The 14,732-nt window shown below is 45.0% G+C and overlaps 1 protein-coding gene across 1 annotated transcript; it reads left to right on the top strand.

Moving 5' to 3' along the window:
- Positions 1-464: 464 nt before the first annotated feature.
- Adh7 (alcohol dehydrogenase 7 (class IV), mu or sigma polypeptide) lies at positions 465-13,642 on the top strand. The gene is made up of 9 exons (XM_032896556.1): positions 465-626; positions 4,522-4,623; positions 5,910-6,048; positions 6,481-6,568; positions 6,664-6,880; positions 8,808-9,068; positions 10,457-10,592; positions 11,303-11,441; positions 13,559-13,642. Exons 1-9 carry the CDS (start codon positions 465-467, stop codon positions 13,581-13,583), a joined length of 1,269 nt encoding a protein of 422 aa, XP_032752447.1. The 3' UTR covers positions 13,584-13,642.
- The last annotated feature ends 1,090 nt before the right edge of the window (positions 13,643-14,732 follow it).

The following is a 14,732-nucleotide window of genomic DNA, read 5'->3' as shown; positions in this document are numbered from 1 at the left end:
TGACAAATAGCCCAGCATATGTTCATGATATATAATTTATGTGTGTGTGTGTTGCTAAGAACTGAGACCAGATCAAGACATGTGCTCTCCTACGTAGTCATACCCCTAACTCTCATTTATATTTATATATATTTATATATAACGACATTTTCTTCAAGCTCTATCAAGTGCAAACACAAATGCCTAACCCCATCTCTCAAACCAGCTGCCTGAGAGAATAGCTTCCAAGCAGAAGCATGCAGTATATTCTGTATCAATTGTACGGAGCTGAACTAACGTGACCTGTCTTTCCATTCTCTAAAATTAAAGCAGATAAAGGTGGTTCCTGGCCCTTCACAGTAGACTTGATAATCCAGTGTTTGTTAGATTCTTATTCTTGTCTAAACATAATATTTATTGTATTTCTTTTCATCACTTGACTAGCAGGAGGGCGGAGCTCTTTGGGCTGGGAAAGTTCTAAGGCTATGAATCATGTCGCTAAAGGCCAGCAGAACTTCCAAGTCACGCTATTTATTGAAGGCGGAAGATGCTGGTACTCACAGAAGAGTGAACCGTGCGTCAGTCAGAACACGTTCCTGTTTGCAGACCACAAACCCAGGAAAGCTAGGATGGACACTGCCGGAAAAGTAAGGGAAACGTTTTTTTGGGGCTGCTGGGTCTGGAGCTAACAATGGGGGTTGCATGTGGGTAAATTGCATCTGAATACCAATAGCAGCAGGATTGAAAAACCACACACTGAAGGTTCTCCCAGATAGCAGGGAGGGAAGCAGAGAATTGTGATTTCTATGGACAGTGTTCATAATTTAATTTCCAGCTAGCCAGTTATTTGCTCTGGATAGCAAACTGTTTCCATAAGGAGACTTCAATAGGGTCAGGGGTATCCACCCCATTCCTTTCTAGAGTTTAAAGGGTCCAGGATCTGAGGTGCAGCATCAAGTGGGGGAAAGTGTCCCGCTGTTGATGATTGAAAATGCTAATTCAGGAATGCAAAGTCAACAACAAAGAAATCATCCACTCCGGGTTCCTGGGGACATGTTTTATATCACAGCATAAGTGCAAACACTCTTGGAAAATAGGACTGTGTTGTGGATAGAGCGTGTTCATTCCTCAGAAGATGACAGGGCCAGAATGGTGACAGGAACTCAAAAAACAAGGTTGGCTTTTTCCCCCCACTTGCGGATTGGGATGACTGGCTTCCTGCTTTAAATGCGTACGTAACCGCTTGAGACCGCTTGAGATGTTGGGTACTGTTATCCGTGTTACTTATAGACAGCTTTGCATTTAGTCTACCTTAAAATTTTAGGAAGCCAATGATGATGTTTAAAGTCTGGGAAGCATGAGAGAGGAGCTCTGAATGCTACAACCTGAAATAACTCCCCTCCCCCCATTTGAAAAGAGCAGGAAGGAAAACATCTTAATGTGAGTCAGTAAAAACCGAAAATCAGGAGAATTAACTTTACACTATGGAAGTTAGTAATGTTGCCCATAGAAGTACATGAAAGAGAGTTGGAATGAATCTTAAAACATTTTCAACTCCACACAACCAGTTCTGTGGCCCCCGTCGCGTGAATGTCCAGTCCTGTCAGAACATTCCCAGTAACGGGGAATTGGGGGACCCCAGGCAGCACTCCTAACTATGATTAGGACTCCAGCATACGTGGCGAAGGGCACACCAGATTTGGAATTTTGATTTGGCCATGCTATACAGTAGGGTAGTTCAACGAGGGTGATGAGGTCGGTCCTAAAGCTCTACGGCTATTTCCACGCATCTCAGGGAGAGAGATTTTCTCTTTGTCAGTACTCCCAGTACTCCCCCTGTTAACCTTTTTGCTGTTTCATTAAAAAATAAAAGGCAATTGTGATAGTTTGTTAAAGATGCCATTAACGACGTACCCGGTCGGCGTAGCATAAGCAGCAAAGATTTATTTGCTCACACATCTGGAAGCTGGGATCCTGAGAACAGAGTATGGACAAGATCGGTTCCTTTAGGAGCCTTTTTCTTTGCTGTTTCCACATGGTCTTCCCTTGTGTCTATGTCTTAACCTTGTTAAGAAAACAGCCTATAGGACAGGTCGAACTGCATTCGGGCTCCAACCCACAAGCATAAAGAAGACTTTGGGCTAGGACAGTGTTCATTCTAGGGAATTTGGATGACCAGACTGTATGGAGGAAGTCAAATGTGTTCTCACATTCTCAAACTACCACTGACTTTGTTCTCACCTGGTTCGTCTCCTCATGCGTTCTCCAACCACATTTCACGTGCTGCACTTATGTAGCACATAAATATCTTTAACCTATTTTCCGTCTTTTTAAAAAAGATGTATTTGTTTTATTTATGTGAGTACACTGTCGTCACTGTCTTCAGACACACCAGAAGGCGTCAGATCCCATTACAGATGGTTGTGAGCCACCCTGTGGTTGCTGGGAATAGTGGAAGAGCAGCCAGTGCTCTTAGCCACTGAGCCGTTCAGTATCTTACACTGATTTCTAGATTTATGTCAATTTCTTCCACTCTTGTTCACAGATTTCCCTTATAATCCTGAGATGGCCTCTGACGCATATTAAGGTTATTATTTTTTTTTCTGTACTTTGTTCTACCTGAGGCTGATTTTAAAACTGGAACTGTGGGATAATAGGGTCAACGCAGGCTTATGTATCTTGATGTACTGTGCAACTCGCCTCGCAAAGAGGGAACATGAGTAGAGCTGCTCATTTTACTGCTAAGACAAAACTGAGTGTTCTTGTTAAGTAAAAAGTCATTATTAACTTGATAAACAGAGAATTATAGTTTGTTATTTTTTTTCCCTTAAAAATATTCTTAAGACCAAGAAGAAATATGTCCCAGTATATTAACTTGAATTTTTTTTTTTGGCTTAAGTCCTTCATGAGCATCTTCTGGGATAAAGGAACAGTTAGGTGGGCAGAACAGTGATTGGAGAAGTTGATATTTCCTTTATCCACTTGATTAAGCTTTCTGTGTGTCAGACGGAAAGTGACGTAGCATTTTATGCTCAGCATCCTCTCAGAGCATCTGAGTTCTACTGAGAAAATCCGCTGTCATCGGCACACAACACGTGGAGATCATCACGAAGGCTGTATTCTCAGCACGCGGGACCTTGAGACAGAAGGATGGGACCAGCCTGAAGCCTGAGTTACACAGCAGGATAAGAGGGTGGGGTGAGGACCTCTGGGAAGCAATTGTTTCCTTTATGACAACCCTTTTTTTTCTACCACTGTTAATTAACTATGAAAGTAACTCCGTGCTCTCGGTCACTCCCATTATGATGGTGAGGGTCTGGTTCAATGTTGAACAGACTGCATCATAATTGCAAACTTCCCTTAGCAAGTCGGAGGGTGCATGGAGATATCTGTGGCTCTCGGCCACTCATTCGTCTCCAGCAACTTTCTCACATTTAACCTCTGAGAAAGGCACCAGGACTGAGGCATCTGAAGGGGCTCGCATGAGTTGGCCAGTAGTTGAGGAGTAGCATGTCGTGCATCGGGAAAAAAATGAGTATTTTGCATTTTATTTTTATCTGTATGCTCTCTCTCCCTCCTTCCCCACCGTGTGTGTGTGTGTTTGCCATGCATGTGCATTTTTGAGTGACCGTAGGTGCCTGTGTGCCATGGCTCACATGTAGAAGTCAAAAACAAACGTACAGACTCTCTCTCTCTCTCTCTCTCTCTCTCTCTCTCTCTCTCTCTCTTTCTCTCTCTCTCCCCCCCTCTCTGTCTGTCTCTTTGTCTCTGTCTCTGTCCCTGTCTGTCTCTGTCTCTGTCTCTGTCTGTCTCTGTCTGTCTCTGTCTGTCTCTGTCTGTCTCTCTGTCTCTGTCTCTGTCTCTGTCTCTGTCTCTCTCTCTCTCTCTCTCTCTCTCTCTCTCATTAGAATTTGATAATCTTACTAGAACCGGCCAGCAGAGTAGCCCTAGCACTTAAGTGCCGATTACTAGGTATATACTATTAGTTCAAGGGAAGAAGCTCTGACTTGGGCTAGGTTTGAAAACTGATGAGGACGTACAAAGGCACAGGTGACACCCCAGCAGCACAGTCACAGTCCACGTGCTTCCCCATGGTAACCGCTCCACGTCTTGCCACGGGTCATCTCATTGCTTCCCCATTGCTGCGTGGCTGCAGATGTGATTAAAGATGGGATTAAACCCTCACAGACAGATTGTCTGTGTTTTCTGTGTTACAGACCTGTCCTTTGTTAGTGAGATGGCGCTGCACTCACCTACTGCATTTGAAGTCATGCCAACAGACTAGTTTATTGGAATACTGTGTGGATCCTAGCCCTGACCACATTGTGTGGTCTTGGATCTGTCATTCCATGTCTCTGGGCCGATTTCTCAGATCACTTCATCAGACAGAGGTCCACACAATGTGTAAGGCTTTAAATTCTGTCACTGAAGGAAAGCATTCTTAGACAATCAGGATGCTAGACGTGTTCTTCTGGGAATATTACTATGACTCAGGAGATCTGCATGCATGATCAACCCCAATAATGATGCTTGACTTCTTAGGTTATTAAGTGCAAAGCAGCTGTCCTATGGGGGACGAACCAGCCCTTCTCCATTGAGGACATTGAAGTGGCCCCACCAAAGGCTAAGGAAGTTCGTGTTAAGGTAAGGAAGGGGCTTGGAACACAGACACATGAAAGACAACATCATTTACATTGAGGAAGCCATTGTTGTGAGCCTGACTTCCTTTTAAATTTTTATGCATTTATTTATTTATTTAATGTGCGGCGGTGTTTGTCTGTATGCATGTTTGTATACCACATCTAAGCTTGGTGCTGGAGGAAGCCAGACGAGGGCGTTAGATCCCCTAGAACTGGAGTTAAAGAGATGCAGTTGTGAGCTACCATGTGGGCGCTGGGAATCAAACCTGGGTCCACAGGAAAGAGCAGCCAGTCCTCTTAACTGATGGCTGAGCATCTCTCCAGCCCACAGGTTGCCTTCTTTAACAATATCTTTCCTAGCTAATTCACCCGCCGACCATGTCTGTCGGTGGGGAAGTGATCATGCTGACTGTGAAATGCACCAATTAACAGTGCTAATCTAGCTGACTAAAGAGAATATTTGTCAAATTTTTACTGATGTAGTGTTTGATAGAAAATGATCAATAATCATGACCAAGAATTGTCCTAAAAATCTTCTGGGAGTCACAAGGTATTGAGATATGTATGATGTATGTATGTATGTATGTATGTATGTATGTATGTATGTATGTGGCACAGGGAAGAGGACCTTGGGCATCATGCACGCCAGGTGAGTACTTTCCCAAGGAAATATATTTCTAGCCATGCTTTCATTTCTTGCTCAGTGACAGGGTCTTACCGAGTGAGTCCCAGAGGCTGACCTTGAACTCACTTTGTAGCGTGGGTAGGCCACAAACTTGATGATCCTCTTGCCTCTGTTCCCAAAAAGCTGTGACTGCAGGCCTGTGTCACAGGACCACCTAGAGGATCCTCACTAGGAACTCAGCAGTGTCTGGGAAGTAATAGCTTCCCGTAGTGCCCCGCCCCACCCTTTGATTAGCCCCTCATCTTTGGTCTAGATGGCCTTTATCTAATCTTTCTTGACCTCATCCCTGTAGAAGGTCATCAAGATCCAAGCAGGAGGGAGGCGGCAATGCTCTAAGTCCCTGAAGCGAGGGACCTTGGCCCGAGGCTTGATTTAGGCCCAGGCTGTCTGAGCATCGACTCCAATCTGGGAGGAAATGGTGCCGAGGTAGAGAGCTGTTTGCTGGCTGTGTGATGTTCTTCCTGTTTGTTTGTCTTTTTTTTTTTTTTTTTTTTTTTTTTTTTTTTTTCGGAGCTGGGGACCCGAACCCAGGGCCTTGCGCTTCCTAGGTGGCGCTCTACCACTGAGCTAAATCCCCAGCCCCTGTTTGTTTGTCTTAAACACAGATTTTGGCCACGGGAATCTGTGGCACAGATGACCACGTGATCAAGGGAACGATGGTGTCTAAGTTCCCGGTGATTGTGGGACACGAAGCAGTTGGGATTGTGGAGAGTGTTGGAGAAGGGGTCACTACCGTGAGACCAGGTATGGAGGCCTCGGTTCTACCAGTAAAGGAAACAGCACAGCATACACTAGGGGTCAGCAGAGAGACGCAACTTAAGGAAACATAAGGAGAGTGGGTTGTACGGAGTAAAGTCAGCTTGCCAAATCTCTCTTAACTACTTCGTGGTATTTAAAACTCTTAGGACATTTTAAAGACATTTTTTGTGTAAATAAAGGTTCAATTCATACCCGTTTTATCTATTAATTTATTAATTAATTAATTAATGGTAACTATTTATGGTTCCTTGAGGTAATGCTTCCAAGGCTGGCCTGAAACTCACTGCATAGCCCAGGCTGGTCTGGCAATCTTCCGCATCAATCTTGTACTGGGATTACAGGCATGAGCCACCAAACCTTACTTCAGACTTTCACACAAATGAATGACATCTTAACGCCAAGCTACCTTCCTTCTAGGTGACAAAGTGATCCCCCTCTTTCTACCACAGTGTAGAGAATGCAACCCCTGCCGCAACCCGGAGGGAAATCTCTGCATAAGGAGCGAGTAGGTGCCATCTTCTTTTTAACCCTGTCATTCGAGTTCCCCTTGATACTTTCTGAATTGACTTAAGGAATGTGTACATACAATGTATCAAACAGCCTGACAGGCCGTGGAGTATTGGCTGATGGCACGACCAGGTTCACGTGCAAGGGCAAACCAGTCCAGCACTTCATGAACACCAGCACCTTCACCGAGTACACGGTCCTGGATGAATCCTCCGTAGCTAAGATCGATGCCGAGGCTCCTCCCGAGAAAGCCTGCTTGATTGGCTGTGGATTTTCCACTGGTTATGGGGCTGCTGTTAAAACAGCCAAGGTAAGAATTGGGGCTGGCTAGCATAGTTCTGCCTCTCCCTCCAGAACCCTAAGGCAATTTGGAAGAGGCAGGATCAAAGTCGAAGTTTTGTTTCTAAATACAGCGAGCTTCAGTTTCTAGATTGACTTTCAGTTGCTGACACATTCTCTCTCCGGCTCCCCGAATCTCTCTCTTCCTACCAAACGCATCTTGGTGACCGTATGTCCGTTTGCTGGAGAGGCTGTAGTGAAGTACCACAGACTGGGTGGCTGAAACCACAAGCGTTGGTTCTGTAGAGTCCTGAAGACCGGAAGTCTAAAATCTGGATGCTGGCACGGTTGGTTCCTTCCGACAGCTGCTGGGGGAGGACCTGCTTCAGGCCTCTCTGCTTGCCACACACATGGATGTTAAAAGCACAGTCTTTTCACGCCATCTTCTTACCTACTGTTAGCATTCCTTCAAGGCTCTGCCCCATAGTTACCTGGCAACAGCCAGGTATGCCTGACTCGCTATAAAAGGGGCTGCTTGCCCCCTCCTCTCTCTCAGAATTCTCCTCTTGCTCTTGCTCCCTTACCCACTTCTGGCTCTCTCCCCATTCCCCTCCCACTCTCTTTTCTTTTTCTTTTTTCTTTTTTTTTTTTTTTGTAGCTGGGGACCGAACCCCGGGCCTTGTGCTTTCTTGGCAACCGCCCTACCCCTGCGCTAAAACCCCAACCCCCCCCCCTCCCTATCTTTTCACTGCCGGCCTCTTCTTCCTCCTCCTCCTCCTCCTCCTTCTCTTCCTCCGCTTGTTCGTCCTCCTCTTCCTCCTGCTCTTCCTCTTCCTCTTCCTCTCCTCCCCTCCTCCCCTCCTTCTCCCCCTCCCCCTACTCCCTCTCCTCCCCCTCCCGACTGTCTCTGTCTCTGTCTCTGTCTCTGTCTCTGTCTCTGTCTCGACTCCCTCAACTCCCCTCCTCATGTCCTAGATAAACTCAGAGAGAAGGGATGCCTCAGCATGGGCCCGCAGAGGCACCTGCTTCCCCCATACTGTACCGCTCCCCCACCAAACATATCCCTGGCTTCAGGTTTCAGGGCCTCTTAAATGGCCGGTTACAGTGCCCACAAAGTCCCTGACACACAAGCCCAGGAGAGACAGCTCTAACTACGTCCAAACCACAACAAAGCTTTCCCCAGTGACATCGTTGTAACTCAATGACCTCTGCAAAGACGCTCTCCAAATAAAACCAGATGTTGAGGTTTGAAAGGTTAACGTTTGGTCACATGGGTTGTAGGGTACAGGGAAGACCAGCGCAGCTGTTATGTCACATGGCAGCACTAGTGAGTTTTAAATGCTCACTTGGATTCAATCTCTGTTACTCTTCTAGCAGGAAAATAACTATGGGCTGAAGCCTTCTTTAACCTTGCACAGTACTTGGTAAAAAGCCCAAAGTGGTTTAAGTACGGTAACTTCCTTGAGCTACCCATCAACCACTGAACTGCATGCCGCGTGGAGGTTGGGATTGGCGGAGGGGTTGTGGGGCGGGAGCGGGGGGGCGGGGGTTATGGAGGGCGGGGGGGGGGGACACGGGGTCTCAAAATGACTCAGAGTCAAGGCTATTCAGTCACTGAGCTTCAGACCAAACCTAAAACAAAGCCTTGTGGAAAGACAAGAGGGAAGCCTCAGTGTTTGTCTAACCCTCCTGTAAGAGCCGAGGGGCGTTGTGGGTAGGGCCAGGCTGGCTACAAAGGCTTCTGGTCTTCGGCTAATCCTTTAGGAAAGCCTTCTGTTAATCTGGTACATATTGGTTTGCTTTGGCAAATGCTTCTTTTCTCAGACATTCTATTCTTCACGTGTCATCCTCATCTGGGGTCCTGGCCCAAGTCATGGCAATCCTGTGAGGTCTGTGCTCCTGACTGAGAATGCGCTGCAGGTTTCACTGTCAACTCTGAGGAACTTTTCTCTCTGCAGGTCAGCCCAGGCTCCACCTGCGCTGTGTTTGGCCTGGGAGGAGTTGGCCTGTCAGTCGTCATGGGCTGTAAAGCGGCCGGCGCCTCCCGGATCATCGGAATTGACATCAACAAGGACAAATTTCAGAAAGCCCTGGATGTAGGCGCCACAGAGTGTATCAATCCCAGGGACTTCACCAAGCCCATCAGTGAGGTGCTGTCAGACATGACAGGCAACACTGTCCAGTATACTTTTGAAGTTATCGGGCGTCTTGAGACCATGGTAAGACTCAAGATTCAGGAAGCCACAAAGTACCCAAGCGACAAGATGCATTCAGGCTAAATTCATCACTTCAGTAACAATCAATGATAGGAATATCTGTGACTCAGGCCAAAAACCACAGGGCTGGTGAGAGGGTTCAGTGAGTAAAGGGGCTTGTCTCCAAGCCTGATGGCCTGACCTTGGTTCCCAAGACATAAAAGGAAAAAACCAACTCCCACAAGTTTGTTCTCTGGTCTGCACCTACACACCATGGCGTGCACTCAGCCGTTTTCATGCTCATACACAAATAAATGCATAGAAATGCAACGAAAAAATTTACCTGAAAAGTCACAATCTTAAGATCAGTGTTACCTGATCATGTAAGCATCATATCATACCATTCTCATGTGACTAGTGGGCAAGGAGGCAACCTGTGGCCCATCATCTTCCTTGTACATGTGGCAGTCTTGGCAAAAATGATTCCATTGCTTGACTCTGTGGTGCAGGCTTTAAATCTGCTGCATATTCAAAAGTCGTATTAGTTAAGAACTGGAAGAGTAGATGACCAAAATCGTCCCCTCAGCTCAGAGATGTCACCAAGAAAAGCAACTCCTTTGTCTCATAGTTTAGTATTTGATTTAATTTTCAGACAAAAATTTCAAAGACTCTAATTAATTAATTCAATTTCACTTAGCTCAAATAACTTAAGGCTTATCTGAAGTGTTGATGCTCTTTTAGGGGATACAGGGGAGAGGAGATTGTTCTGAGGAGATTGTTCTGAATATGATCTCCTCCTCCAAATCCTTCACCTGAGTTTGGTTATCCTGCCTTTCATTCCCCATAGAACACAAACTTCACATTCTAGGTTGTACTTTACAAAGCAAAGAGCCAGATGCCCCATGAAGTCTACAGAAGCACACTGTTGTTGCAATCTGCTGCATATTTAAAAGTCTTATTAGTTAAGAACTGAAAGAGTAGATGACCAAAATCATCCCCTTACCCTTGGAGATGTCACCAAGAAAAGCCACTCCTTTGCCTCGTAGTTTAGTATTTGATTTACTTTTCAGAATGTTTTCAAACACGCTAATTAATTAATTCAATTTCACTTAGCTCAAATAACTTAAAGCTTATCTGAAGCGTTGATGCTGTTATAAAAGTATCACGAGGCTTTCCTTTGTCTTGTTAGTCAGTGAGAATCAACTAAATGTACTAAGAATCACAATTACACTGGCACAGTAAGGACTAAAGTTGCATTGAGAATTTTTAAATCAAGTAGAGACCTAAAGCCTGAGGGTCTAGTTTGATTTTGTAGTTGGAAGCCATGTTAACTACTGGAACCCTGGCCATCCATTGGTCATTTCCGAGCCTTCGCTCTCCATAAGTGACAATCCCCTTCACTTTAATCTCAGGTTGATGCCCTCTCATCTTGCCATATGAATTATGGGACCAGCGTGGTGGTCGGGGCTCCCCCGTCAGCCAAGATGCTCAGCTATGACCCAATGCTGCTTTTCACTGACGAACATGGAAGGGCTGCGCCTTTTGGTGGTAAGAGCAACTTGGGCCTCTGAATGTCAGGTGTCTAGACGCCAACTTTGCCTTCCTGCCTATCAAGCAAGAGAGAGACTCGTGTTCTCCCCTCAAAGCACTTTCTTCCGAGGACGAGTGGTAAATGACCCCAAACGGAGCTGTGATAGCATCCACACAAAAGACGTGGGGGACGTGGAGGAGTCTCGAAAGATATTCTCCTAGCTGAAGTAGGAGAATAATGACGATAACGATATAACCGGAAGCAAGAGAGCAGAGTGGGCAACAGAGCAATCCACCACAGACACTCCCTAGAGTACACATAGGAATCACTGCTCACCATTGTGTCAAAATGCAGGGGTCGGGGGTGGTTTAGTAACCTTGACCAGAGCCGAGACATCTGTGTGCTCAAGGGTGGATCTCTGAAGTGAGCTCACTAGAGAATCAAAGGGGCTGGGACCAGAAACATGCATGGGGGTGCATGGGGGTGATTGTGTCTGTGGTTCTGTACAGCACAGAGATGTGGAACTGGAAGGAGACCAGAAGCCGAGGAGGGGTTGGTTAGCCGTTGTTTCTTAAGATGGGAGACGTACAGCTCACTGACACGATGGGAATGACTCAAGGGACGGGGTGGGGAAGCCATGATGCGCAAGAGAAAAGACAAACGCCATGCCATGGAAGGTGAGGATTGCTTCATGGAGTACAAAGAACAAACCTGCATTTACCCACAGGTTGGAAGAGCAGAGATGATGTTCCCAAACTGGTGACTGAATTCCTGGAAAAGAAATTTGACCTGGGCCAGTTGATAACCCACACCTTGCCTTTTCATAACATCAGTGAAGGATTTGAATTGCTTTATTCAGGGCAAAGGTATGTGTGGCGACTTTTGACTCTCTCCCGTGGGCTACTTTTAGATTTTGGTATTTGTAAATATACCCATTTCCTTTGATTTTTATTTTGGATTACTTAAACTACCCAGGCAAACACAGCCACTCACTTCTTCCTACCCTTGGAAAGTCATCGTCTATGAGCTCTTTAAAATTCCATGGACTTTAGTCGTCCACAGCTGATGGGTCTCACTGGCCATTTTTACCTTTTTAAACCTGCTAGAGTCCTCACACACTTCCACAGTGACCTTTGTTACAGTTCCCCTCTTCGGTGACTGTGCTTGTTTTCTGGGTTTTGTTTCTCAGATGTTATTTCTGCCCTATTCAGACGATAAAACTGAGGTTACAAAAGGCAAATAAATAATATCTGGTCTTACGGACGCTGTGCCAGGGTGCACTGTGGACCACACAGGCCAGACTTCTCACCTAAGCCCTGCAAGTGACAGGTAAACAGTGAGGGCTCCTCCAGGTAATCAGTGAGTGCTCCTCCAGGTAATCAGTGAGTGCTCCTCCAGGTAAACAGTGAGGGCTCCTCCAGGTAAACAGTGAGTGCTCCTCCAGGTAAACAGTGAGGGCTCCTCCAGGTAAACAGTGAGTGCTCATCCAGGTAAACAGTGAGGGCTCCTGGCATACCCATTCTCCCTCCTGAGCACTTGGGCAAGAGCCCGATGGAGTGTGAAGAAGTTCAATTTCAGTTACCCTTTCCATATGGATGTTTGGGACCTACCTACGAGATCAACATAGACGACATTCATTGGTTCTATCAATACTGAGCATCTACAGTGTGCAGAGGGTGTGGGTCCTGCTAGTAATAGGAATTAACATTTCTTCTGAACATTCTCTCTATGCCTGGTGCAGTCTATAGAATCCTAACATTATAAACGTGTTTAAATTCTAATTTTTAAAAAATGGACTTTTTTTTTTTTTACTGTTATGAATACACTGTTGCTCTCTTCAGACACACCAGAAGAGGGCATCAGATCCCATTCCAGATAGTTGTGAGCCTGACCTCGTGACCTCTGGAAGAGCAGTCAGGGCTCTTAACCACTGAGCCATTTCTCCAGCCCTAAGTTTTAATTTTTAAACAACGAACGGGTTTCTGCCAGAAACAAATGTCAAATCCATTTGTTTACATACACAAAACTAATATTTTGATGTGGTTTGAAAAGCAATTGCTAGTTGTCTTTCAAATACCCAAAACTACTTTCTGCAATCATATTTACTATTCCCTAATGCGGTAACTTCCCAAATGACATCTGTAAGCCTGAGGCCTTCCATTTCCGAATAAGGCCCTCAGGGGTTCCATTCACATCCAGTTCACAGGACAGTGCTTTTCTACACCTAAGCACAGCCTGGCATTTACCGGGCATCACTCTGACTCCTGCCTGCCGTGTGCAAAGCAATGCTGAGTCCTGCAGGCAGCCCCACCTCCCTCTGTTCCCTGCCCAAGGTTAGCGTCTTGGCCCAGTCTGATCATGGCTGCTCTGGACATGTTGACACAGTACCTTAGTGGATCTCCTGTTCTCCGTTTTCCAATCCTAGTCAGTTCTTCAGTAGTAGATCCATTCAGGCTGTCCCCAGACACCAATGTCTAGGAGGGGTTTTATTCCTGAACTAAACCCACTTTAATTTATCTAATTTACTAAATAATAAATTTATTTAATTTATCTAATCTAAGTTGTCTAATATTCAGTAACGAAGAACACAGCACTCACTCTTCTCCGGCCCCTGACAAAAATCTAGGGCTACCTGGGAAGTAGGTCTTGACTGCTTTCGCCATCACTTACCCATCGAGAGAACTCCACACCCTCTGCATTCTTTCCTGATCTCCCCACCATGGTGTTGGTCCTGTTTTTGCTGGATAAACTCATTCCTTCCTGTAACTACAGTTAAGCAGATGCTTCCAGAATCAATCCAGTACGGGCTCAGGTTCCCTACCAGAATACACAGAAGGCGTGGGCCTCAACCCAGATGGCTTTCCCGTAACGGGATTAACCATCGGGTTTCTATAATAGGAAGGGACGTTTGCCTTGATTGAATACATAATTCACAAATGCACACATTCATTACATATCTAAAAGCTATTGTTTTCCATTTCAGCATTCGGACTGTCCTGACATTTTGAGATCCAGAGAGCTGGGTGTTCTGTGCTGGGCGACCATGACCTGAAGCCTTGTTCCTGACAGTGTTCACGAGTCTGTCTCAGAAATGCATGCAGAAACAGGTTGGGGGCAAGAGAGAGAAGCTCTATAGAGGTTTATAAACCTTCATATGTTTAGTTTACCGAGTGCCTAGCATTAGCAGAGAACAGTAAGAGTAAATGTTTTAGTTTGTGTTTTCTAAGACGATAATTCTACACTTCATAAGCATATACCTGGGGTTCTATTTGTTGGAAGAGGGACTGTTTTCAGAATCTTACACAGTTGTTATGACTTAAAAACTTAAAGACAAAGCATGTAGAGATATAGAATATGTATTTTTCAAGAGATACCCACCAAAGCCACCCGAGCTCTCATTCTGTTTTTCAACAGAAACACTTTTAAAAATGTTATAAATTAACTTGAATTAGATTGTGAAATTGCACACATAACTTGATTAGATTAAGAAAGAAAGTTGGGAAATTTAAGGGAAGGGCACGTTTTTTAATGATTAACTTTGAAAATTATCGTTATGTAACTTAGTGACATGGGGGAAGCACATCTGTGCCTGGAGATATCGTCAGCATTTATTAATATAAAGCATTTTTACAGTAGCGATTACAGATGAATCATAGATATAACCACATTGGGATATTTATGATATTAAGTTTAATAAAGTAGAATGACAAGTCCTTAAGGACATAGTAATAACTACATTTAACATGAAGATTATTCTCAGATTGCTTTAACTACACCAGCCTGTATCTGCATCTGTCTGTGGACATGTACACACACATAATATTCATTAAATTTTCACTGTGGTATGTTTCATGTAGCCTTAGAGCTCTCTGTGTAACCCAGTATAACCTCAAACCAGGATTACCAGTATGCATGCCAGGCTGAGAGTTCTTAATAAAATCAAAAGTGATGCAAATTGACCTGTCGTGACAAAGCATATTGAAAGGCACAGTTTTACTCCGTCGTTGAGATTTAGTGGTGGTAGAGTATTGACGTATCTGGAAACGAAGTGACTTATAAGAGGAAGAATTTGAACAGGAATAGCAGGAATTTGGGATTCCCGCATAAGGACATTGTATAGGTTGGAAAGTCCAGGCAACCACAAGCCTAATACATAA

Source organism: Rattus rattus, chromosome 3 (genome assembly GCF_011064425.1).
Source record: "Rattus rattus isolate New Zealand chromosome 3, Rrattus_CSIRO_v1, whole genome shotgun sequence".
NCBI lineage: Eukaryota > Metazoa > Chordata > Mammalia > Rodentia > Muridae > Rattus > Rattus rattus.
Note: the sequence above shows the minus strand (reverse complement) of the source record. Positions and strands in the feature narration are given on the sequence as shown.

Excerpts from the sequence above, each read along its gene's own strand:
- Adh7 (XM_032896556.1), top strand. The coding sequence starts at position 465 with ATGAATCATGTCGCTAAAGGCCAGCAGAACTTCCAAGTCACGCTATTT. Across the intron at positions 9,069-10,456 it reads TCGGGCGTCTTGAGACCATG|GTTGATGCCCTCTCATCTTG; the intron begins GTAAGACTCAAG and ends CTTTAATCTCAG. Across the intron at positions 10,593-11,302 it reads AAGGGCTGCGCCTTTTGGTG|GTTGGAAGAGCAGAGATGAT; the intron begins GTAAGAGCAACT and ends ATTTACCCACAG.